Genomic DNA, 22,708 nt, shown 5'->3' on the forward strand with positions numbered 1-22,708 from the left:
GTGTTGGCAAACTTGTTGGATGAGAATGTTCCTGTTGTCTTGGAGAATAAAGCTGTAGAGAGGTAGCTACAACCTCAACCCTGATTTCCTTTCTGCCCTTCATGAAGCCAGCTACATGGAATGAATTAAGTATTTGCTCTCACAGCAAGCAGCATGCTATGTGGCAGACTTTGCATTCTAATCGTTGGGGTGTTTTGTGTGTAGCACAGCATAAGAGTCACAAAGAAGCCAAGAGAATCCTGCACTGTCATGGCTTCAATCTTTTCTATGCTAGTGTTCTTGCAGGGACCCATTCAGGTGTGTTGCTAATTGTTTGTGAGAAATTTCAGCCAATTTTGATAAAGCGAGATGTATTGGGCAGAATCATAGCTGTGGAGATTACCTATGATGGGGAAGCACTATGGCTGGTGGGTCTATATGCTACCAATGATGTTTCTAGTCATCACGAATTATGGCGACAGCTAAGAGCATGTCTTTCTCTTGGAAGACCTGGACTTATCATGGGGGATTTTATTGTGTTGATCCATCTCATTCAACTTCTAGATATGGATTAATGGATGGGCTTGAATGCCAAGATTGGAATGATTTTGCATCAGCCATGTTGAAACAAGGTCTCTCGTCTTGGTTATCCCAACTTGACCATGGTTATACCTTTCATTCACTGCAGCACTTGGAAACCTAGAGCCACCTAGATTGGATCTAGGCTATGCAAGATGATTCCTTCTTGCTCGAAGTTTTGGAGATCCAGGTTTTGCAAGGCTATATTCTTGCCGACCACTTGCCCTTGGTGCTATGCCCTTGCATTTTAATTCCTTCTTCCTCCAGCATGAGATATTTGATGGCTATATGCAACAGTTACTACATCAGTTTTCATTGGATCATACATCGCACAGGGCAGCCTCTTTTGATGTGTTGATATGTGATGTGCAAACAGTTGCTAAGCAATGTGGAATAAATCATGCTACCCTCCACAACCAAAGATTGCACGCCACCGATCACCTTCTAGCTTATGCACATTCATTTCTGATGGGTTCGCAGCAAGATCCCATTTTGCTTTCTATCTCTATAAAATTGTCACAACTTGTTGATACTTTTCATTAGAGATCCTATCAATAGGCTAAGCTTGTAGCATTGTCCGAAGTATCGCACGATAATAATTGTTAGTCATGAATCCTCAGATAATTGGGTATATGTGCAAGAACTACCTTATAGACTTGCTTGGATTGCAATCCTCTGTTTCTAACACAATTGTAGCGACCAGCTTGTTGTTTCGTGACCTAGTTAAAGATCAAGTCTTTTGTAGCGACCAGCTTGTTGTTTCGTGACCTAGTTAAAGATCAAGTCTTACCAGGTGATATTAATACATTGGATGCAAACAAACACAAGATGAAGTGATGGAAGTTTTTTGATACCCATGCAACTCAATTGGTTGCACCTTTGACAGCCTTATGTCTACAGGTTTGGATGAAGAATGGTGTTATTAAATTGATTCCCAAACCACTCGATCTCCATCAGCCCCGAGAGCAATCTCCGCAGTCTCACATGTGGTAGAAGACGCAGCCTGATACTCTCCCTCAATCAAAGATAGGGCTACCATGGGCTACTTCCTGCTACTCCAAGAGATAGCACCAATACCCAAGGTAAAACAACAACCTGTAGTAGACTGCCGTTGATCCACATCGCCAGCCCAATCCGAATCACTCCAACCTGCAAAAACAAGATCAGAAGCACCTGTACCTACTGTCTAGGAAATCCCGAGGTCGGAGGTCCCCCTCATAAACCGAAGTATCCTCTGAGCAGCCTGCCAATGCACCTACTGAAGTGCACTCATGAACCCACCCAAGAGACCTACAGCAAAACATAGATCAACCCGTGTGTTGAGGAGTCAAATCAATGATCCAATCACCTGACGGTAGCGGGTAGAATCTGCCAAAGGAGAATCTGCATGTGAAGTGGCCTTCCAGTTCGGATCCATAGAAGTAGAAATGGACCGACGATCCTCCATCTCAAAAGTCACCAAGAGCTCCTGTACATATCTCTGCTGAGAGATGAAAATTCCCCTCTAAGTCTGATAAATCTCGTGGCCGAAAAAGAAATGGAGAAGTCCTAAATCCGTCATCTCGAACTTCTGATGTAGGGCTGCCTTCGTCTCTTCAACCTTCTGGGCATGATCACCTGTAACAAGCAACTCATCAACATACAAAACAAACAACACACGACCACCCTTAAAAGTGTGCACATAAAACTGCAGATCGGCCCTAGAGTGCCAATATCCCAACTTGACTTGGAGAAACGAATCAATCTTCTCATTCCAAGCACGAGGAGCCTACTTCAGGCCATACACGGCCTTCTTCAACCTGTAGACCTTCCTATCTGAAGAACCAAAGCCAGGAGGCTGCTCTACATAGATCTTCTCCTTCAAATCACCATTCAAGAAGGCCGACTTGAAACTTCACATCCAGCTAAAAGGCACGCCATCTCCTATGACCAGCCAAGGCAAGAACAGCACAAATAGTCATCATGCGAGCAGTAGGGGCAAAAGTATCAAGAAAATCAACACCTGGGCACCGTGCAAAACCTTTAGCTACAAGGTGAGCCTTGTGCTTGTCCAAAGAGCCATCACTATGGTACTTGGTCTTGAAGGCCCATTTGACACCAATCACCCTCGTATGAGAGGAACGAGGCACAAGGTACCAATTGCCATTCAACTCAATAGCCTCCAGCTCGGCTTCCATCGCTTTCCGACAATGATCAAATTGTAAAGCCTCCTTCACTGATGTAGGCTCTCTATCCTGCATAACATGGGACATCAAATAGTAGTTAGACCAAACAAGCTCCATAGTATGTGCTTAGCGTTGTCGTGACCTCCGCGATCCATCACTCCTCAGGGACCCCCTCGATCCCTGAATCTCGGAGAGTGTCACGGGCCCAACGAGGAGGAGGCCATATCTCGCCTCGGCGCTCTCCATTTGCTGAAGTTTCTGGAAGATCCACCATCAACGGAGGACCAATCGCTGAATCCGATGGCTGGAAAGTAGGCTCCTCATCCAAAGAAGAGTTCTCAAGAGACACAGGCTCGAGAGGAATAGTCGCTAGGGCCCAGCTATCACGGGGATCTCCAAGTACAGGGTGATCCTCACCCCCCTCTCGGGCTAGAACCTCCACGAACCGAACATCATGGCTCATGTAGACATCCCGCTTAACAAAATCATATAATTGGTAGCCTTGAGATTGGGAGCTATAGCCCACAAACACCTGTCTTCTGGAAGCCTCTTCAAATTTATCACGTTGTGTCTTCGGGATGTGAGCATAAGCATCACACCCAAAAACCCTGAAATAAGAAACATCGGGCTTTGATCCAAAGTACGCCTCAAAAGGAGTCATACCAACAACAGCGGAAGTAGGGGAACGATTAAGGATGTAAACTAAAGTAGCCACAGCCTCAACCCATAGACATTGAGGTGTCTAATGATGCCCCATCATGGTATGGGCCATCTCGATCACACTGCAATTCTTCCGCTCCAAAATGACATTCTCCTCAAGGTTGTTTGTATTGACAAACTCCTGGTGTATGCCACGATTTGCACAAAACCAAGAAAACTCATTAGAAACAAATTCTCCGTCCTTATCCGATCGTAAGGTCTTCAGCTTCCACTCCGATCAGTTCTCCTAAAAGAGCAACCAATCCATGAAGTGGCAAAAAGCCTCCAACTTCAGCTTCAAGAAATAGGCCCATGTCATCCTGCTGTAATCATCTACAATGAGCATGAAATACAAACTCCCTCGAAGGGATTCCGTCGTCATCGGTCCACAAAGATCAGTGGAAACAAGCTCCAAGAGTGCTAAAGACCGCCTTGAAGCCTTACTGGGAACAACATCATGAGTCTCCTTTCCACGAATGCAAGATACACACGGCTGCTAACTCACTACAATATTTGGCAAACCTCAAACAAATTGATTCTTAGACGCCTTCCAAAGGTATTCGTGTTTGAGGTGACCAAACCGAGCATGCCAAAGCTCGAACTGAGTTTGACAGATAAGAAGAAAAGAAGTCAAGGCAGAAAAAGACCGCAACTTGTAGACTCCATTCTCCTCATAACCTGAAGAAAAAACTGCTCTCATTCCTCAATCAAGAATCCGGAAAGAATCCACATCAGATTCGACCAAGAGGCCGATTGCACAAATCTTGTGCACCGAGAGAAGATGATACCCCAAAGCCGGCACATAAAGTACCTCAGATGCATGGGTACCACCACACCCATTTGGAATAAGATGCATGCTGCCCTGCCCCTGAATCGGAATAGATGAACTATCTCCAATAAGAATCTGACCATGAGAAGGCCGCAACTGAGTAACACCTTCTAAAGAAGGAGTCATGTGCCTAGAGGCATCGCTATCAACAATCCACTTTCGAGTAAATGGGGCCGTCAACGCAGCATCAAAAGCCGGCAGGGTCGAATCCTCAACCACCTCCTAATGGAGGAAAGCACCTGATGAGGGAGCAGCCACCGCTTCGGAATCCTTTGAAGATTTCTCCTTCTTCTCCTTGTCGGGGCAATCCTTCTTCCACTAACCTCTTTTGCCACAAATGTGACAAGTAGACTCCTTGTCTTTGTCCTTCTTAAATTTGTCTTCCTTCTTCTTCTTTTGGTCCTTTTCCTTCTTCTAAGAGGATTGACCAACCAAAGCTTCAAATTTTGAAGCATTGGTTCCCTTAGGTTGCTCCTCTTGGTCCAAGACCATAGGAACCAACTCTTTCCACCGAAGAGTCTCAGACCGCCCTAAAGCAATCAAGGCGGAATAAAAACCACTGAAGCGAGGCGGTAACTGTGAAAGAAGAGTTATCACCATGTCCTCAAATGTGATATTTCCTACGTTTTGAACCTGCATCTGAAGCTGGCTTGGCTTGTTGATATGCTCCCGCATAGATGATGACTTGTTAACACTCATAGTCCTCATTTGCACTTCCAAAGAAACTCGCTTCATGATGGTCATCCGATTATACATCTGATCCAACTCCAGTCATATCTCCCTAGCCACCGTCAAATGCTCTATATTAGAGATAACAATTGTAGTACATGAGAGATAAAAACGAGCGAATGCGAGCATTGATTTTATCCCAATGTGCTTAAGCCTTTGCCAACTCCGCCTTCTCACTAGAAGAGAGTCTGGACTCGTCTCGCGAAGAAGGATGATTGATAGCCTCCGTAACAAGCTTTGCCAAATCATAGGACTCCAATATGGCAAGCATCACGACCCGCCAATGCGGTAGTTCTCACCATCGAGCTTTTGATCTGATGGAAGAGCCGGTAGGACGGGCACCTTACGGTTCATGATCACTTAAAACTCTGTCTTGGCCTCAGAAGACATTTTCACCTACAATGCCTGCACAAAACACAAAAAGTAGCCCCCTTTGACTGAGAAAATACAGCCTGCTATGGCTGAGGTTTGCTCATCCCATTCCTTCTTCACCCACCAGAGGCGATGAAAAGGTAAAATCTACACTTGAAGGCCAAAAAATGCAGCCTCCTTCCTTCTCTAATGTGAAAACAGCAGCAGCTTCAGTAAATCTTCTCTTTTCTCACACGCCCACACTCGCCTTAGCTTTGTTCTGATGGGCAGCCCACCTATTCGCACTTGAACGCTGAAAACGCAACCTTGTGTCGCACTGAAAACTCCTCTTCAGATAGGTCCACCCTAGGTCAGTCCTTCAATGCTCTAATACCATGTCAAAGTGAAGCAATGCGGAAGTGAATGACCGTGACAAAGAGTGAACAGAGAGAAAACAGAGAGAGAGAAAGAGATAGTGAAACACATAAAATCTGCACAGAAGAATGTTGTATCAGGATGCAGAATTATACACGGGTGCAGAGAGAATATCTGTGTATGTCTCCACCTCGAGGACCTCGATCCCTGTCAGCCCCGAGAGCAATCTCCACAGTCTGTAGGCTGAAATCTGTGAGACACCATATCAAGACTGCTGGAAACACAACCTATTTATAGGCTGAAAATCCTTGTATGCCATGCAGCCCTTTCACTCTTTGGACCAAGATTTCCCTTGGCAAGAATAGATGATTAATGGCTACTTTGTCTCGGCCATTTTCAATGAATCAAATACACCACTTGCTTATACATGATGAGGCTTGGCTTGCCCGAAAAGACAACAACACTTCGGGCCTCCATAAAGATGAAACTTGGTTGAAATCTATGACAATGACAAGTTGGCTTAACAAACTGCATTTCAAATACAAGGTCTTCATCTTGCGAATGTTGCTTGGTGCTCTCCCTCTTGCCTTAGCACTCTTCAAACATCTAATTTCCAAGGCTGCTATTTCTTTTGTGAGATGTGTGTGGAAACCCCTCGCCATTGGTTCCTTTCTTGTCCAGCGGCCAAGAAAAGTTTAGTTGCTCCTGTCACAACATTTGGTTGCAAGTGGTGGGGCTATTGATGCTTCCAAAGGACTGGGTCTTTGGACATCCCAAGTTTGCAGATCATATGCAATCTGATATGAAAGTGTTCTTTCACTTTTTACGCTTTTGGGATTGTTGGCACATATGGACTATGAGGAATGCATTCATCTTTGATTCTTCTTTGGGATTGCAGAGTTATATAGCCAACTTGAGAGGCCTTCTTCATTGGCAGCTTGACATGATTGAGCAGGCAGATATTATCCCTCGACAAGATTTGCTTCGTTGGCACACAGCAATTTTTTCAACTACTCTACAACCTATCTAGTCCCTTTGTACTTTTGGTCATGTCGTATCCTCGTACTCTTGGTCATGCTGTACTCTTGAGATTATGTTTTGGTAATTAATACAATTACCCTCTCATAGAGAGAAAGAGAGAGAGAGAGAGGCATATATATATTTACGAAAAAAAAAAAGAGAGGCATATATATAGCATGAGGAATGCATTCATCTTTGATGCTTCTTCAGGAGTGCAAAGTCATATAGTCCACTTGAAAAGACTTCATTGGCAGCTCAACTTAATTGAGTTAATAGATACTCTCCCTAGACAGGATTTGCTCTCTTGGCATGCTGCAATTTCTCCTGCCCCCTTGTAGTCACTCTACTTCCTTTGTACTTTAATTGTGATGTCTCAGATTTTATGCACAATGGCCTAGAGCCATCCTACATCTTGTAATCATGTAATCTTGTACTTTTTCGTGATTAATACAATTACCTATTACGCGCGCATGAGAGAGAGAGAGAGAGAGAGAGAGAGAGAGAGAGAGAGAGAGAGAGATATTTTGGTTGGCCTGAAGGCCTGATGTAAATATTTCCATACATTAATATGCACTTATTCACGAAAAAGAGAGGAGAGAGGGAGGCACCTGCTTCATTTGACAATCATTGAACCAAGCACCATCTAAACAAGTCCTGCAGCAGAGGGTGTTTTTGTATTTACATCATCCTCCTCTGAGGGAGCTTTCCCATTCTTAGATTTTCTCCCTTTCTTTTTGCGTTTATTTTGACCTTCTTCATCTGAATCTTCAACTGCCTTTTTATCCTTGACCGTGACTGGCTTAAACTGCCACAAGCAAATTATTTCAGAATGAGTTGTATTATCACCATATAATAGATATCATTGGAAAAGAGACTAAGGAAACCCTATTTATGAAGATGCAAAAGACCTGATAAACAGAGTAGATGACATTCCGCCGAATCTGTGCCATCAGCTCAAGGAAAAGATTATATCCTTCCAGTTTGTACTCTACTAGAGGATCTCTTTGTGCATAACCACGTAGTCCCACAGCTTGCTGTAGGAATTTCAAGGCTTGTAGATGCTCTTTCCAAAGACGGTCAGTTTGAAAGAGGACAAAATACCTTTCAGCCTCTGTCATAAGCCCTGCTGCTTCTTTCTCAATTTCTTGCTGTCATTTAGACAAAATGGTGCAACTTTCAGCACAAATACATAGCACAACAAAAGCTAATACTACAGAAAATTAATATCAATGCTTTGTTTGAAGATTGTATTCTTTTAATCATGACCAATAGTCTATCACATGAAGTACAGATCAGGACAATTCAACCACTGAACTGTTATCACAATGAGAAAAGATGTATGGCCTCAATATGGCAAGCAGCAAATCTATCTGGACTAGGAACAAAGCCTAGCATACCCGCTTTTGCAAATATGATTCTCGACCACATAGGCGAAGATATTCTCCTAAGCTCTCATAATCAGAACCTTTTTCTCGTAGCTGCTCTACTGTCAAATTGTTTAGCAGATAGCAATACCTGGGACCACAAGTGTGTTAAGAGGTTTGAAATTTTACATCCGCCTACTTATGTTTAAAATGGTAAAACGCTTACTGTTGCACTTTGGCTAGCAATGATTCCAAGTTCCATTCTTCTTTGGGGGAAGCAGGGTCAACATTTGCCTGCATGAAGACATACCCTATATCACCAAAATTACATGACATTTATATGTACACATACTTTTGTTAAACTGTCACAGAGCTATTTACCTCCAAAATGTCATCCATGGTCAATTCTGCATATTCGATCATCTGAGCCTGAAGATCAACTGCTTCAAGAGCTCGTCTACGTTCAGCATACACACGTTCACGTTGACTGTTGAGAACCTCATCATACTCGTAAAGTCTCTTCCGAATCTCAAAAAAGTAGTTTTCTACTTTTCTTTGAGCCTCATCCAATGCTTTTGTTAGCATCTTGGACTCTATTGGCAGGTCCTCCACACGGAAAGCCCGCATCAACCCCTTCCAACCAGTTCACCACACATTGTTACATTTTGCAATGTGATAAAGAACAAGCTGCAAGCCATACTTATGAAGTTTGACTTCAAAAAACGAGTCACTTGTTTCAACTCTTTTTGAGATATTCACTCAAAATTATCACAGAGCATAAAGAAGCAGGGTGGAGTGATTCACTGCAATGCAATCTGAATGGAAATACCTCAAAAGAAAATAATATAACATATAACTCACTCACTCTTTGTTTAAAACATTTATTCAGATGTTCAGTCCTAAAGCTTAAAAATTATCATAGACCAGATAGAGCCAGGGCAAAGTAATTTCTGCATTGAAACTTGAAGAAACGTACCTGAATACGGTCTCCACCAAAGATACGAAAGATATTATCCTCAAGGCTTAAAAAGAATCTTGAGCTTCCTGGATCACCCTGCCTACCACTTCGCCCACGGAGCTGGTTGAAAATTTTCAAGCATTAGCAACTTGTCTATAAAGTGTATCAAAATGCATGTACAGAAGCATCCATTAAGGTACAAAATTATAACCTGGTTATCAATACGCCGTGACTCATGTCTTTCAGTGCCTATAACATGTAAACCTCCTGCTGCAATAACCTGCACAAACTAACTGTTAGACTTTTTTCATAATACTCACCTATTTCCGCTTCTTTGATACCATAAAACTAATAATAACAACAGCCACAACAAAAAGTGCCAAGCAGTTAAACAGTTACCTTCTTCTTTTCTTCGTCGGTAAACTGTTTATATTCTGACACTAAAGCCTCAAAAGCTTTCCTGAGTTTGAATATCACAGGATCATCTGTTGGACCCTAAAGATGCACGAGAATTTTTATAGAACTAATTACTAAAGACCCATTTAAACTTGACCCTGTAATTTGCAAAATGAAGCATCAAAAACCTTCTCGCATGCATAAGACAAGCGATCCTCAGCCTCAAGTTCTGCCAAAGACTTCTCTCCCCAAGCCTTAACAGATGCTTCAACAGCAGCATTTACCAAGGAAGAATTCACTTCCGATAGCTCACATGGAAAAAGGATTGGATTGACCTGTAAAACGAAAATCCCACTTTTGTCCAGGTTCCACAAGATATATATGACAGCAAGTGTTTTGCAAGATCAATAACACAAGTTTACCTTCCAAGTTCTTCTTGGGGGCAGTTTCCGACTTTTCTGGAAAGGAATCTCATCATTGCTTAGTTCTACAATTCTGGAATGGAAGATGCATACTTAGTGATTTGAAGTATCTTGAATAGTATATATTCATAAATCCAATTTCGATCTCTCAGTACTGAGACACTCAGACAAAGGATCGCATGAAGCAAGAACAATGAGAAGCACATGACAAACTGATTGCAGATATTCCACACAAGCAAATTCCAAATAGTATAGAAGATTATATGATAGCTACTTGGCCTGTACTGATCACTTGAGACTCAGACAAAGATTCACCTGAAGCAAGATACATCAAAAGCACATGGCAAACAAATTACAAATCTTCTGTCAAACCAAGCTGTAGGTACTACAGAAGATTATATGACAGTACTTGGCCTGTATATTGTCACACAGCAGGCAAGATTGTTGCAGATTTCTTTGATGGGTTTTATGTGCTGGAAATCCAAATGACCTCCTAAGACGCAGCTCATCCTCATTTCTTGTTACTGTTGATTCATGAGTATATTAGTTGATTATTCATTTAGCAACATTAAACATGAAAGAAACAGTGATTGACACAGTGATGCTTAGCAACAAACTGTGCACAACAAAGAGAGGAAGAGTTTTGAGAATAAGTGAAAGGTCTGGTGGTAGCTGTAGTTGTGGAATTTCTTGAAATTGCAGGCACCATGATTATTGTAACAAAGTGCAAACATGGACATCAAAGAGCTCATGTTTCCACAAGGTTTCTGGACTTTCTTGTGAGTCAAAAACACTTGGGCAATCTTGTCAAACTGCAGATTATAACTAGCATTCATACCTTGGCATCAGAAACTCTCTCAACTTCAATCTTGCCATGAAGTCTGGATTGCCACCAAGAATGATGTCAGTACCACGCCCAGCCATGTTCGTGGCTATTGTAACAGCTCCTGAACGGCCACTTTGTGAAACAATTTCAGCTTCTCTTTCAGCATTTTCAGGTTTCGCATTCAGCACCTAAAGATGCCAAAAAAATATCCCACCCCAAAAAAAAACAAAAGAAAGAAATCTGAATTCAAAATTTTAACTACCCATGTAAATTGGACCACGAAAACAAGACCCCTCTGCACTCACAGAACAATGTTATCATAGCTCCAACCCCTGAGTCTGGATGTGGATTATAATTGGAGACATGTGATTAGCAAATGGCTAATTTATGATAGATAACCTCACATTAAAAATAATATCAAGGTATATACACAACCTAGCATTCGTGTGTTTTCACCTGATAAGGAATATTGACTTCATCTAACTGTGCTGCCAGAGCTTCACTCTGTTCTACACTAGTTGTTCCCACAAGTACTGGCTGTCCTGATTTATGCATCCTGGAAATTTCTACTACTACTGCACGCCATTTTCCCGCAGCAACCCTAAACACAACATCTGATTCATCCTGCCATTACATCACAGAATTTATTAGCACAGACTTCATTAGCGCATTTACTGATTCAGAAAAAGTACAAATGCTAAATCATATTGAGCCCATACACAAGGTTAATATGAAACTGTCAGTCCCCCTGCTCATGCCCCCTTCTGCCTCCACCTCAGCCCCACCCTGTTAGCATCACAATGTCGAGCAGCTTGGCCAAGGCCTTTACACTATGGGCAATTCTTTTGGCTTCTCCTGACATGGAAAAGCCTTCAATACTTCTTCGAAAACACACACCCCCTCTGCCATTGCACTCTTTGAGTCAGGGGCTCTACATAAAAGAGATCCCTGAAGTACAAGGTTCATCACTCTATCCAGCTTTATCTTAATCACATATGCCAAAACTTTAAGGCTCAATATCTCTATCCTTCACATCAAGGGAAATGAACTTGGAAGAACTCCTTTGTGAACTCATCTTTTGTCTTGGCCAGGAAAGAGGTAGATACCTGAAACTGATAGTTCATCTGGGCAGCCATTTTGGTGGGCTGCCCCAGCTTTGTCCTCCATCAAAGACATATTCCTGCTCCCCACGGTTTAACCCCTCTCCAAAACCTGCTAAAAGGAAGTAAAGTCCCATCTCTTTTTTTTCGTAAATCGACTCCCTGGTGGTAAGTCACTTATTTTCTTAACCCACTGACCCGGGTTCAAATCTCCCTTTTTTAACACCTATACTAAATGACTGTGCAGAATGTAGGAGTTGAACCCAAGACCCCTTCTAGTCACCATCAACTTAACCAACTTAGCTACACCCGTATGTCAAAGTCCCATCTCTCTCTCTCTTTTTTCTTACCCAACCACTAAATCATCCCTCCTCAGTTGCACTGAATCAGATTTACACACTTTGGTCTGGCATGGTGTGGTGATTCCACATGGCAATATTTCACGACAACTTGGCTACCCTTTGGGCGTTGCAATTCACCAAAGTGGCATAGACCATTATGTTGCCCATGCTTTTGAGAGATCCCAAAGAGCAACACCCATCTTTTTTTTTTTTTTTTTTTTTCGTAAAAGGTAATTGTATTAATTACGAAAAAAGTACAAGATTACATGATTACATGATTACACGAGGGCCCTAGGCCAACGTGTGGGAAATCCCCGGACTAATATACTAAAAAGGTTACACCAATCATGGCAAGGACCCAGAGGCAATTGCCAAATGCCAGGAATGCAAATCCTCCCGAGGGAGCAAGTCAGAGTGCCTGATGAGATCTAGCTGCCAATGCAAGAGCCCTTTAAGCCTTGCAATATGTCGCGGTACATTAGAGGCCGAATCAAAGAGAAAAGCATTTCGGGTGGTCCAAATGTGCCAGCATCCCCAGTATCTGAAAAAATGAAATAAGATCTTCATATGTAACGGTGGCGGTGTGGGATACTTTGGGCGCACAAAAACCCAATCGAAAGGAGTCAGTGAGGACCCCACCACTGCGCGCCAGATTTGCGACAAGAGTGACCAGATATTCTTGGCGAGCGGGCAAGAAAGAAAACGATGTCGGGCCGATTCCGGCGTAGTGGTGCAGAAGAAACAATTGCCGTTGGAGATTCGACGCTTGGAAAGGGCCGAGGCAAGAGGAAGGCCACCAATCAGTACCCGCCACAGAAAGACCTTGCATTTGAAAGGTGTCTTATTCTGCCATCCCTCCATCAGCGTTGCCTGCCACCAGGACAGTGATTTCCGCAAGCCCCAAACAGTATTAGCTTTCACACCCAGCCATTGGTGATCTTGAATGAGAAGATGATACACTTGATTAGTAGCGGCCTTTTCCAGACTCAACCGGCCTGCAAGGTCCCAGTCCTGCCAAGGGCGATCCATAGCCAGGGCAGGAAAGGGTTGTCTATCCTGAAGTTCCGACGAAAGCTTCCCCCATAAATCACGGTATCCGCGCGGGATCCGGAAAAGTCTCCTAGCAGTCCGAAACGATGCTAGGACATTGCGAGTAGCAAGGGTGGCATCCGCAATCGAAGTCACACCCAAACGGGCCATACGGTTAAATCTTGGTCTGAGCTGTTGTTTATCTTCCCATGAAAGCAATCTGGATACTGCCAACAATTCCATCTGAAAAGAATTAGCCTGCAAGCGGTCCCCTACCGGATGCCAGCGGGCCTTTTGGAGCACCACTTTCCAAGAGCCGACCAAATGCAGTAGCAAAGAGGAAGAGGGACTGGAAAGTCGAGAGTCAGCATTAATGACATGCCACCATGAGGCCCGAAGCCGTGTGTTACCCTGACGGAGCCCGCTGTCCTCAAGAAGATAACGGGCTATGATGGTCCACGGGTGGTGATCCACACACATGGCACGAAAAAGAGACCAACGAAGAGCCAGCATATGAGTTTCCGCATCCAAAAGAGCTCCACCACCCAAGCGCTTAGGGGTACATGCATGTGACCATGAAATCCAGGAAATGCCTGCCTTCAGGGAATCCTTCTTCCATAGCATGAAACGAATGGGATGAGTGAGAGCCTTCAAAGTAGTGGGCGTCCATGGCAGTAATGGCAGGAAATACGTCAGCATTGGTAGCATAATTGTCTGAGCCACTTTGAGGCGGACATGGAAGGGCCAGGCTTGCGACTTCCAATACATAAATTTCGCAGCCAGTTTTTGTGAAATCCACTGCAACAGGTCCTTTGGCCGCACATCCACCCCCAATGGGTATCCAAGATGCCTGACAATGGAGCCACGGGAAACCACCTGACCCTGCCAGCCTAATGACTGTAAATCAGGCTCCGTGCAACTGAGCATGGCTGACTTAAAGGCATTGATGCGAAGACCAGAGGCTTGACCAAAGAGCGTCCAAACCTCTAATGCCTTGCGAATGTTATCCCTGTCCGCCTGTAAAATCATAAAGGAGTCATCAGCCAACGATTGGCTAATGAAATGCTGCCCCAAAGGAAGAGATAACCCTGCCAGCTGGGCAGAAGCCGCCATGGAGGATAACATTGAAAGGACCGGATGAGTCGCCAAGGCAAAGAAGAGAGGACTCAAAGGGCAACCTTGTCGAACCGAGCGTGCAAGGACAAATGGCTCTGTAACTCCACCATTAAGCATAACTCTTGAAGAAGCCTCAGTACTAATGGTGTAGATCAATCTGGACATCCGGATACCAAAGCCCATAGCAAACATAAGATCCGCAAGGAAAGACCAGTCCACACAATCAAACGCCTTTTCCAGGTCCAATTGAATCAAGACCACTTGCTGATTTGAGTGACGCGCATAGTCAATAGCCATTTGCACATTTAAGATATTATGCAAAATGTTGCGGCCCTTAATGAAACCATATTGGAGAGGGTGCACAATAGCTGGAAGGTGCTTATGAAGCCGATTTGCCAGCACTTTGGAAAAGATTTTATACATCGTGCCCATCAACGAAATCGGTCTCCAGTGTTGCAGCTTTGACGGCGAAGGCACCTTGGGAATCAGTTTGATAAGGCCTTTCCATGCAGAAGGCATGACCCCTGTTTCCCAGACCTGCTGAAACATGACCACCAATGGCTTTACCAACTGCGTGGCCGAGTGCTCAAAAAATTCATTAGTGAGACCATCCCAACCAGGACTTTTATCCTTAGGCAGGTGCAACAAAACATCCATAACCTCCTCTTCGCAAATATCTGCCTCGAGAGTGGCTTGCATATCAAATGGAACCTGCTGCTGGACCAGATGATAGAAGACCGAGCGGGCATGCGTAACCTGGCGAGAAGGCAAGGGAGAAGAACCAAAAAGATCCATAAAATAATTTCTGCACATATTGATGACGGTCTGCGGATCAGTGACCATGCGACCTTCCGAATCCTGGAGTCGAGTCATATTTTCGCGAGCCGGAGAAGCATGCAAGGCGCGAAAAAACTTATGACTCTGACAGGCACTATCTTGCAATGTGTCAGTCAAGTTATGCAGCTTGGCCTGCTGATAAGATTTCAAGCTAAATACTTGAATAAGATGGGCCAAACGCCGCTCCAGTGATAGCAGAAAATCATCATCTGGGGAGTCCAGGAGCAAGGAACGGACCAAGGCCAATAAGTCCTCTGCTGCATGTCGACGGCGACGACAAAGAGAGGCATTATGAATCCCATACTGCCGAGCCACCCGCTGCACATTAGAGAGCAGGCGTGCATACGAAGCCAAGCCCTCGGAGGCGAAGTCCAATAAGAACCTGTCAATCAATTGCTGCATATAACCCTGAAAAATTGGATGCTTTAAATAAGAGGAGTTGAAGCGTAAAGGGAGCTTTTCCAGCAACTGCATAAAAGGTGCAATAGATTGTGCCCGCATCTCCAGCTGGAGGGGGAAATGATCCGACAACGCATATTGCTGCAAGACCTTAATCTCCAGCATTTCGGGAAGAAAATCATCCCCCTGCATGATATACATTCTGTCCAACCGCGACCAAGTGGTTGCATATTGTGCGGAATGAAAAGTAAAACCTGAAACAGAAGGGTGAAGCCACGACCAAAGATCTTGCTTAAGGACGTGCAAAGCAAAGGAGTTCCACACCCGGCTTTCCGGCGTATCCATTACCGAATGTCCTGAGGTGGACTGAGAAGGGTCAAGACACATATTGAAATCTCCCATCAAAAACCCCCTGCGGCCAAGTGACATGGAGCCCTGCAAAGTCGACCATAGATCCCGTCGGGATGTGGAATCATTCGGAGCATAGAGTCCCAACAGCCATAAAATTTCTCCTTCAAATAAAATTTCAATTACCAGAAAGCGGCCCTGCACATCATTTTTAACAAGAACAGGCTGGTATTTCTCATGGACAATCATCAGCACGCCCGAATAGTGCTTAGCATGTGTCCCTGCATAAAACAGACGGAATCCATGACAATCTACAACTTTTCCTGCCTCACCGTGACTTTTGTGCTCCACTGCACACAACACATCCCACTGGTTCTCATGCAAGACAGACCACATGGTATGTTGCTTATGGCGAGAGCAAATGCCTCGCACATTCCACGTGGCAATCTTCATATATTTTCAAAGAAGGAAGTCAGGAACGAGGCGCCTGTTGCCTCGATTGCACCTTTTCCGCGAGAGCATCCAGAACACCCTCATCCAGAAAATCGGCCAATACTGCAAACGAATTCGGGCGACCTGCTTTAGAGGTAGAAGGGAAATCCACTGCCTTGGGAGTAGGGCGGGGATAACGCCTATCCCAAGGGGTAATCACATTACCTTTTGCATCAAACGCTAGCTTGGCAGGTGGGCCTTTGGGGCCCTCTGAATAGACTTTCCTTGAAGCCGGATAACGGGGGGCAGACGGGGCCATAGTACGCGCAGCCTGCTGCGAGGTGACCAGGTCTTTCCTGCGCGTGTACGTGCGCACAGAATCCGGGGAAGCATTAGGCCCAAGATCTGCCAGGCCTGCGTCCAACTTTTTACCTTTTTTTTGTCGTGCCTCAATCCAGTCAGTGCTAGGGGAATCCAAACCCCGGACCTGTTGTTGGCCTTTATCTATGGCAGTTGGTGGCTGAAGGGTCGCCTGCATCGGGGCATCAAGTACCATGTCATCATTGGGCTGCACAACCTGCGGCGCCTCAGGGGACGGTTGCCGGTCCGGGCATTCGGCCATAAAATGCCCTAATTTACCACAGGAAAAGCAGTGGCCGGCAAAATTGCCCCATTTCAGGCGAAAATGCAAAGGATGCATGCCGGAACAATTGAGGCGAAGCCACGGAGGCCTTTTCCTGGCCGTATCCCATAACATGCATAAACGGTTTCGGTTCATAGCCCTGAGGCTTGGGGGAACCAGCACTGTGCCCACAACCGCCATCGCATCCTTCAACAATGGCCAATATACCGCTGGACAATTTTCCACTTCCACCCACACCGGGCATTCTCGTTGAAGCAGACGCTGGAAGTCAGCCATAGGGCGCCATGGTACCACATGGACCAGGCGGCGATCAAAGAACAGTGGCAATCTAGACAGGAGCTCAGCTCGATGCGATTCCGATTTCAACAGCACCTCATAAAAACCTCGAGGTCCAAGGAAGATCTCCTCAACACACTCCCCTTGCAATAAATGGTGCATCCACTGGCGAATATGTGAGAGCACTGGGATCCTGCCGGTGAAAAAAAGTATAACTGCCCGGTCATAAAACACCGAGAAGGACCGCAAGACTGATTTTGGGTCCACCGTGGCGTCCAGCCCATCATCCGCAGCCGCAGCAGAGAAAGTTTCATTATTATGCTGGACATAATCGCCAAGCAGAGTATTGGCAAATTCCAGCAAATGTTCCCAGTCAATTTCCTGCGAATCTTGAGGTTCAGAGGCAACCTGCGCATAGGAACGGTCCTGAGGACCCATTGGCTCGTCTGAAGTATGCTTGGAGCGTTTGCCTGCAGGCAGCAGTTCAGAACCCGGAGGCGGCTCCTCCGAGCATGGCACCATGTCCTCCGACTCCTCTGCATCGGAATCAGGGCCAAGGGCTGCCACCGTCTGGTCGAGAAAATCCATATCCAGGCCAGCCATACTGCTGGCTTCTCGCTTTCGCTCGTTCCCTTACTTTCTCTCTTTCTCTCGCTATGCAAGTCCCGCAGGCCTGCAAAAACAGGGAACCACCCGGCTGCAGCAACAGGACAGTGAGACTTCAACGCGGCTGCAACAGGCTTCCACGCTGGCGCAGTGCAGCCAACCACAAACAGAGGGCTCTGCACCGGGCAAACGTTGAAAGGGCAGGCGAGGCGTGAAAGGGTCAGGCACAGACCAGGCGTCGCGGGGACAGCGTGGAAGGGGGCAGAGAGACAGGCGTAGGCCAGGCGTCGAGGGGCAGCTTGGAGGGGCGCTGCTCGCTGGCGCAGCACCAGCGACCAGCAGCGGCGCTGACGCAGATCAGCAGTTCAGGGCGATGGCAGGGGTCTCTGTCGTTCAGAGCAGGCGGGGAGAAGGGGCCTCGTGTCCAGTCCCTGAACGTCGTGGCGGGACAGGCGAGCTGCGACCTGGAATGCGACGGAACCTCTCTCTCTCTCTCTCTCTCACACACACACTCTCTCTCTCTCTCTCTCTCTCTCTCTCTCTCTCTCTTTCCCTCTCTCTCTCTCCCCCCCGACCCTGGCGGCCACTTCATGCATTATCCAACAAGTTGGCACTCCCTTTCAGCAACACCCATCTCTCTCTCTCTCTCTCTCTCTCTCTCTCTCTCTCTCTCTCTCTCTCGTGAATAAGAGTATATTAATGTATGGAAATATTTACATCAGGCCTCAGGCCAACCAAACAAAAAGGAAAACAACAGTAATGAAGCCATCTAGCTATCAGAACAACCATTCTACATGAGTACCACTAAGAGATCACACTGAAAGGACAACAGGAGTAGAGCGAACAATAGCCAGCCAGGGCGCAGCAATGTCAGGAAGAACCAGGTCAGCTGATATCATAGAAGAGATCTGCCATAGCACTAAACCACAAACACGGGCCACATGACCATGAATGCCCGATACTGAATCAAAAATAAAGGCATTACGAGTGCGCCAAATATGCCACAGGACTGTCCACCTAAGAAAATGGAAAAGGCAAGAATAATTTGAAGGCAAGGAAGACATAGAGGGCATGTTTCCCATAATCCATGAACGAGGAACCATCCATTGCTGAGTCACCAAAGACCACACACGGGAAATAAAACTCCAAATCTATCGAGCAACTGGGCAAGAGACAAAGAGATGAAGCGATGTCTCATCACATGTAGTGCAGAAAACACAACGACCAGCAGAAATCTTTCGCGCATGCAACACATCCCCAGTTGGAAGACCCCCAATGAGCAGCCTCCACATAAACACTTCACCCTGATATGGAACCTTAGATTTCCAGAGTTGTATAAATCTTTCCTCCCATTCAATTTTTCCTATCCCGAATATGCCATAGTTTATTAACCTTCCCAGTGACCCATTTCTTGGCCTCCACCATCTGATGATATATCTGATTAGCTAACCTACCATGAGGCATGAATAACTGTGTTACCATGAGATATGCCAGTCTTTTCTATGAAAAATTTAGCAATATCTGACCAAGGATGACTCTCTACACAAAGGGCTTGCAAAAGGGTTAGCCTCAAAGCAAAGCCATATGCAAGTTAACATCTAGCAAAGCTGCACCCCCCGTCCTTTTTGGAGTAGTGACATGTTGCCATGAAATCCACACCTATCCCAAACAATTGCCTTTCTTTTTCCACAACATGAATTCGATAGGCTAGACCAATTCCAAAAGGGATTTCTTAGTCCAAGGAAGCAGTGGCAAGAAAAACGAAATCATGCTGATCATAATACATTGAGCAACTTTAAGTCGGACATGTAGAGGCCAGCCTTGAGATTTCCAGTACATAAACCTATCACGAATCCGAGAACCCATCCAATCTAGCAAGGCACGAGGAGCTACTTCCACACCAATAGGATATCCCAAGTGTCTCATTATATTTCCCCTTGAGATCGCAATACCATGCCAGCCCAATGCCTGTAGATCATTCTCCGTACAAGAGAGAAGAGTAGATTTTTGAGTATTAATATGGAGACCCGATGCCAAAGCGAAAAGATTCCATGCCACCATTGCCAAATTAGTATTAGTGTGATCTGCCTTAAGAAACATCAAAGAATCGTCTGCCAAAGATTGACCCACAAGTTGGATACCAGAGGGAAGAGACAAGCTAACTATCTCACCTTGATCAGCCAACTTATCCAACAATGAGAGCATCGAGCAAGTGACTAAAGCAAACAGCAAAGGGCTGAGAGGGAGCCTTGCCCAAGAGACCGGGATAAGGCAATTTCCTCCATGATCCCTCCATTAAGTGTAATACGAGCCACTCGCAAAAAAGACCAGCTGACATGATCAAAAGCCTTCTCAATATCAAGCTGAAGCATAACCACCTGTTGGCCTGAAGCTTTGGCATAGTCAATTCCCAATTGAACATTCAAGATGTTGTGCATTATATTTCGGCCTTTGATGAAGCCATATTGACGTGGATGAACCAAGCGCACATATACCTTCTACAATCTGTTGGCAATGATCTTGGAAAAGATTTTATATAAAGAACCCATAATAGAAATAGGTCTCCATTGTTTCAAAGATGTTGGAGAGGGAACCTTGGGCAACAACCTAATGATAGCAATCTTCCAATCTGAGGGCATCGTTCCGGAATTCCACACTTGCTGACACAGGTGAGTTAATGGGTCCTTAAGCTGCTCCACATGGGCTGAAAACAGCTCATTAGGCAGCCCATCCCAGCCAGGACTTTTCCTTCGAGGCAAGTGGGGCAGTACTTCTTCCACTTCATCTTCTGAAATATCAGCCTCCATTAAATCCACCCAATCGGGTTTGACCTGATTACTAACCAATCCGCAAATATATCTGCAAGCAGAATGAATAGCATTTGAAAGAAACTCTTGCGGACCCAATAAGAATCTATAAAATTCAACACTCATCCGAATGATGGAGGCAAGATCAGTGACCATAACACCTTGTCCATCTATTGAGCGCACTATATTTTCCCGGGCATATTTCCAGTGCAGACGAGCAAAAAAATGATGGGATCGACAATTATTGTCATGTAAAGCTTCAGCCCTGGCCAAGTGATTTGCCACAACACTAAACCCTAGATTTGGGCCACATGACCATGAATCCCAAATACTAAATAAAAAATGAAGGCATTCCGAGTATGCCAAATATGACACAAGGCTATCCATCTAAGAAAATGGAAAAGGGAGGAATGACCTGAACTCAAAGAGGTCATGGAGGTCATGGAGGTCATCTTCCCCAAAATTCATGAACGAGCTAAAATCTGGTATCGAGTCAACAGGGGACGCAGTATGTAACATTTTGGTCTCATAGGCCAACTTGGCCTTTCATCGACATTAATCTCTCTCTCTCTTTTTTTCGTAAAAATCTCTCTCTCTCTCTCTCTCTCTCTCTCTCTCTCTCTCTCTCTCTCTCTCTCTCTCTCTCTCTCTCTTTTTTTCGTAAAAGGTAATTGTATTAATTACGAAAAAAATACAAGATTACTTGATTACAAGATACATGACGACAATCTAAGTCATCATGTGAAGAGATTCTAAGTGCTACAAGTTACAACGTCATGGCAAAGATGCAGAGGAAATTGCCCTATGCTAGGGACGTAAGTCCTCCCTAGAGAGCAAATCAGAATGCCGGAGAAGATCCAACTGCCAATACAAGAGGCCCTTAAGCCTGGCAATATGCTGCTGAATATTATAGGCGGAGTCAAAAAGAAAAGCATTCCGGACGGTCCAATTATGCCAGCAGCCCCAATATCGAAGAAAATGATACACGAGCTTCATATGTGGTTGTGCAGGAGCGGGGTATTTGGGCTGCCCGAAAACCCAATCAAAGGGGCGCAGGGTGGAACCAACCACTCCTTGCCAGACAGCCGACATAAATAACCAGACTTTCTTTGCGATGGGGCAAGAAATAAATCGGTGGCGGGCGGATTCCACAGCAGTGGTGCAAAAGAAACAGTGGCCATTGGAGATTCGTCGCTTGGAGAGAGCCGAAGCAAGCGGAAGACCACCAACAAAGAAAAACTTTACATTTGAAGGGTGTCTTGTTCAACCAGCCCGCCATCACAGTTTCCCTCCACCATGACCGGGATTTACGTAATCCCCATAAAGCATTCACTTTGGTGACGAGCCATTGATGATCTTTAATCAGAATATGATACACTTGGTTAGCAGAGGCTTTGCTTAAGGTCAGCCGGCCTTGTAGGTCCCAATCCTGCCAGGGATGATCCGAAGCAAGGGCAGGAAAGGGTTGTCTGCTCTGGAGCACCCTCAAAAGCTGTTCCCATAAAGGCCTGTAACCACGAGGGATCCTGAAAAGCCGCCTGGCTGTACGAAAAGATATAAGCACATTACGACTGGCAAGGGTGGCATCCGCAACGGAAGACAAACCCAAACGGGCCATCAGGTTGAATTGTGGTCTGAGGTCCTGTTTACCTTCCCATGCAAGTAAACGGGAAACTGCCAGCAACTCCAATTGAAAAGAGTTAGCAGCTAAGCGATCCTCCGCTGGATGCCACTGGGCCTTCTGGAGGACGTGTTTCCAGGAACACACCAAATGAGTGAGCAGGAACGAAGAAGAGCTGGAGAACCGCGAATCAGCATTAAGAACATGCCACCAAGAACTCCGGATCTGGGTATTGCCATGTTGAAGCCCCTGGCCCTCAAGGAAATAATGGGCTATATCGACCCATGGATGATGATCCGAGCACATGGCGCGGAAAAGCGACCAACGGAGTGCCTGCATGTGAGTTTGGGCATCTAAAATAGCTCCGCCACCCATGCGTTTAGGAGTGCACGCATGCGACCAAGAGATCCAGGAAATACCTGCATGCAATGAGTCTTTCTTCCATAGCATGAAACGAATGG

At 45.3% G+C, this 22,708-nt stretch overlaps 2 protein-coding genes across 4 annotated transcripts in view; both read right to left on the reverse strand.

The window, feature by feature from the left end:
* AGY1 (Albino or Glassy Yellow 1) overlaps positions 1-22,708 on the reverse strand; it is a 110,708-nt gene that overhangs the window by 7,682 nt on the left and 80,318 nt on the right. For all 3 annotated transcript variants that reach the window (XM_087668944.1, XM_087668943.1, XM_087668942.1), the window contains exons 9-20: positions 11,149-11,316; positions 10,705-10,880; positions 9,867-9,939; positions 9,633-9,779; positions 9,448-9,543; positions 9,260-9,328; positions 9,067-9,168; positions 8,472-8,723; positions 8,317-8,384; positions 8,124-8,241; positions 7,635-7,874; positions 7,335-7,531 (exon numbers count right to left, since the gene is read on the reverse strand). In XM_087668944.1, the coding sequence (XP_087525070.1) occupies positions 7,370-7,531; positions 7,635-7,874; positions 8,124-8,241; positions 8,317-8,384; positions 8,472-8,723; positions 9,067-9,168; positions 9,260-9,328; positions 9,448-9,543; positions 9,633-9,779; positions 9,867-9,939; positions 10,705-10,880; positions 11,149-11,316 (1,671 nt within the window). In that variant the 3' untranslated portion in view covers positions 7,335-7,369. The remainder of the gene's footprint in view (positions 1-7,334; positions 7,532-7,634; positions 7,875-8,123; positions 8,242-8,316; positions 8,385-8,471; positions 8,724-9,066; positions 9,169-9,259; positions 9,329-9,447; positions 9,544-9,632; positions 9,780-9,866; positions 9,940-10,704; positions 10,881-11,148; positions 11,317-22,708) is intronic.
* Positions 799-7,289, reverse strand: LOC148012626 (uncharacterized). The gene is made up of 2 exons (XM_087668945.1): positions 1,327-7,289; positions 799-1,277 (listed from the first exon to the last, which is right to left on the reverse strand). The coding sequence occupies exon 1, from the start codon at positions 3,382-3,384 to the stop codon at positions 2,878-2,880; it is 507 nt and encodes a 168-aa protein (XP_087525071.1). The 5' UTR covers positions 3,385-7,289; the 3' UTR covers positions 799-1,277; positions 1,327-2,877.

The sequence above is a fragment of the Lygodium microphyllum genome, chromosome 27 (genome assembly GCF_053477565.2).
Source record: "Lygodium microphyllum isolate KBCC chromosome 27, Lygodium_microphyllum_v1.1.10, whole genome shotgun sequence".
Classification (NCBI taxonomy): Eukaryota; Viridiplantae; Streptophyta; class Polypodiopsida; order Schizaeales; family Lygodiaceae; genus Lygodium; species Lygodium microphyllum.

Bases quoted from the DNA above. Each gene is read 5' to 3' on its own strand.
- LOC148012626 (XM_087668945.1), bottom strand. From the start codon at position 3,384: ATGACTCCTTTTGAGGCGTACTTTGGATCAAAGCCCGATGTTTCTTAT.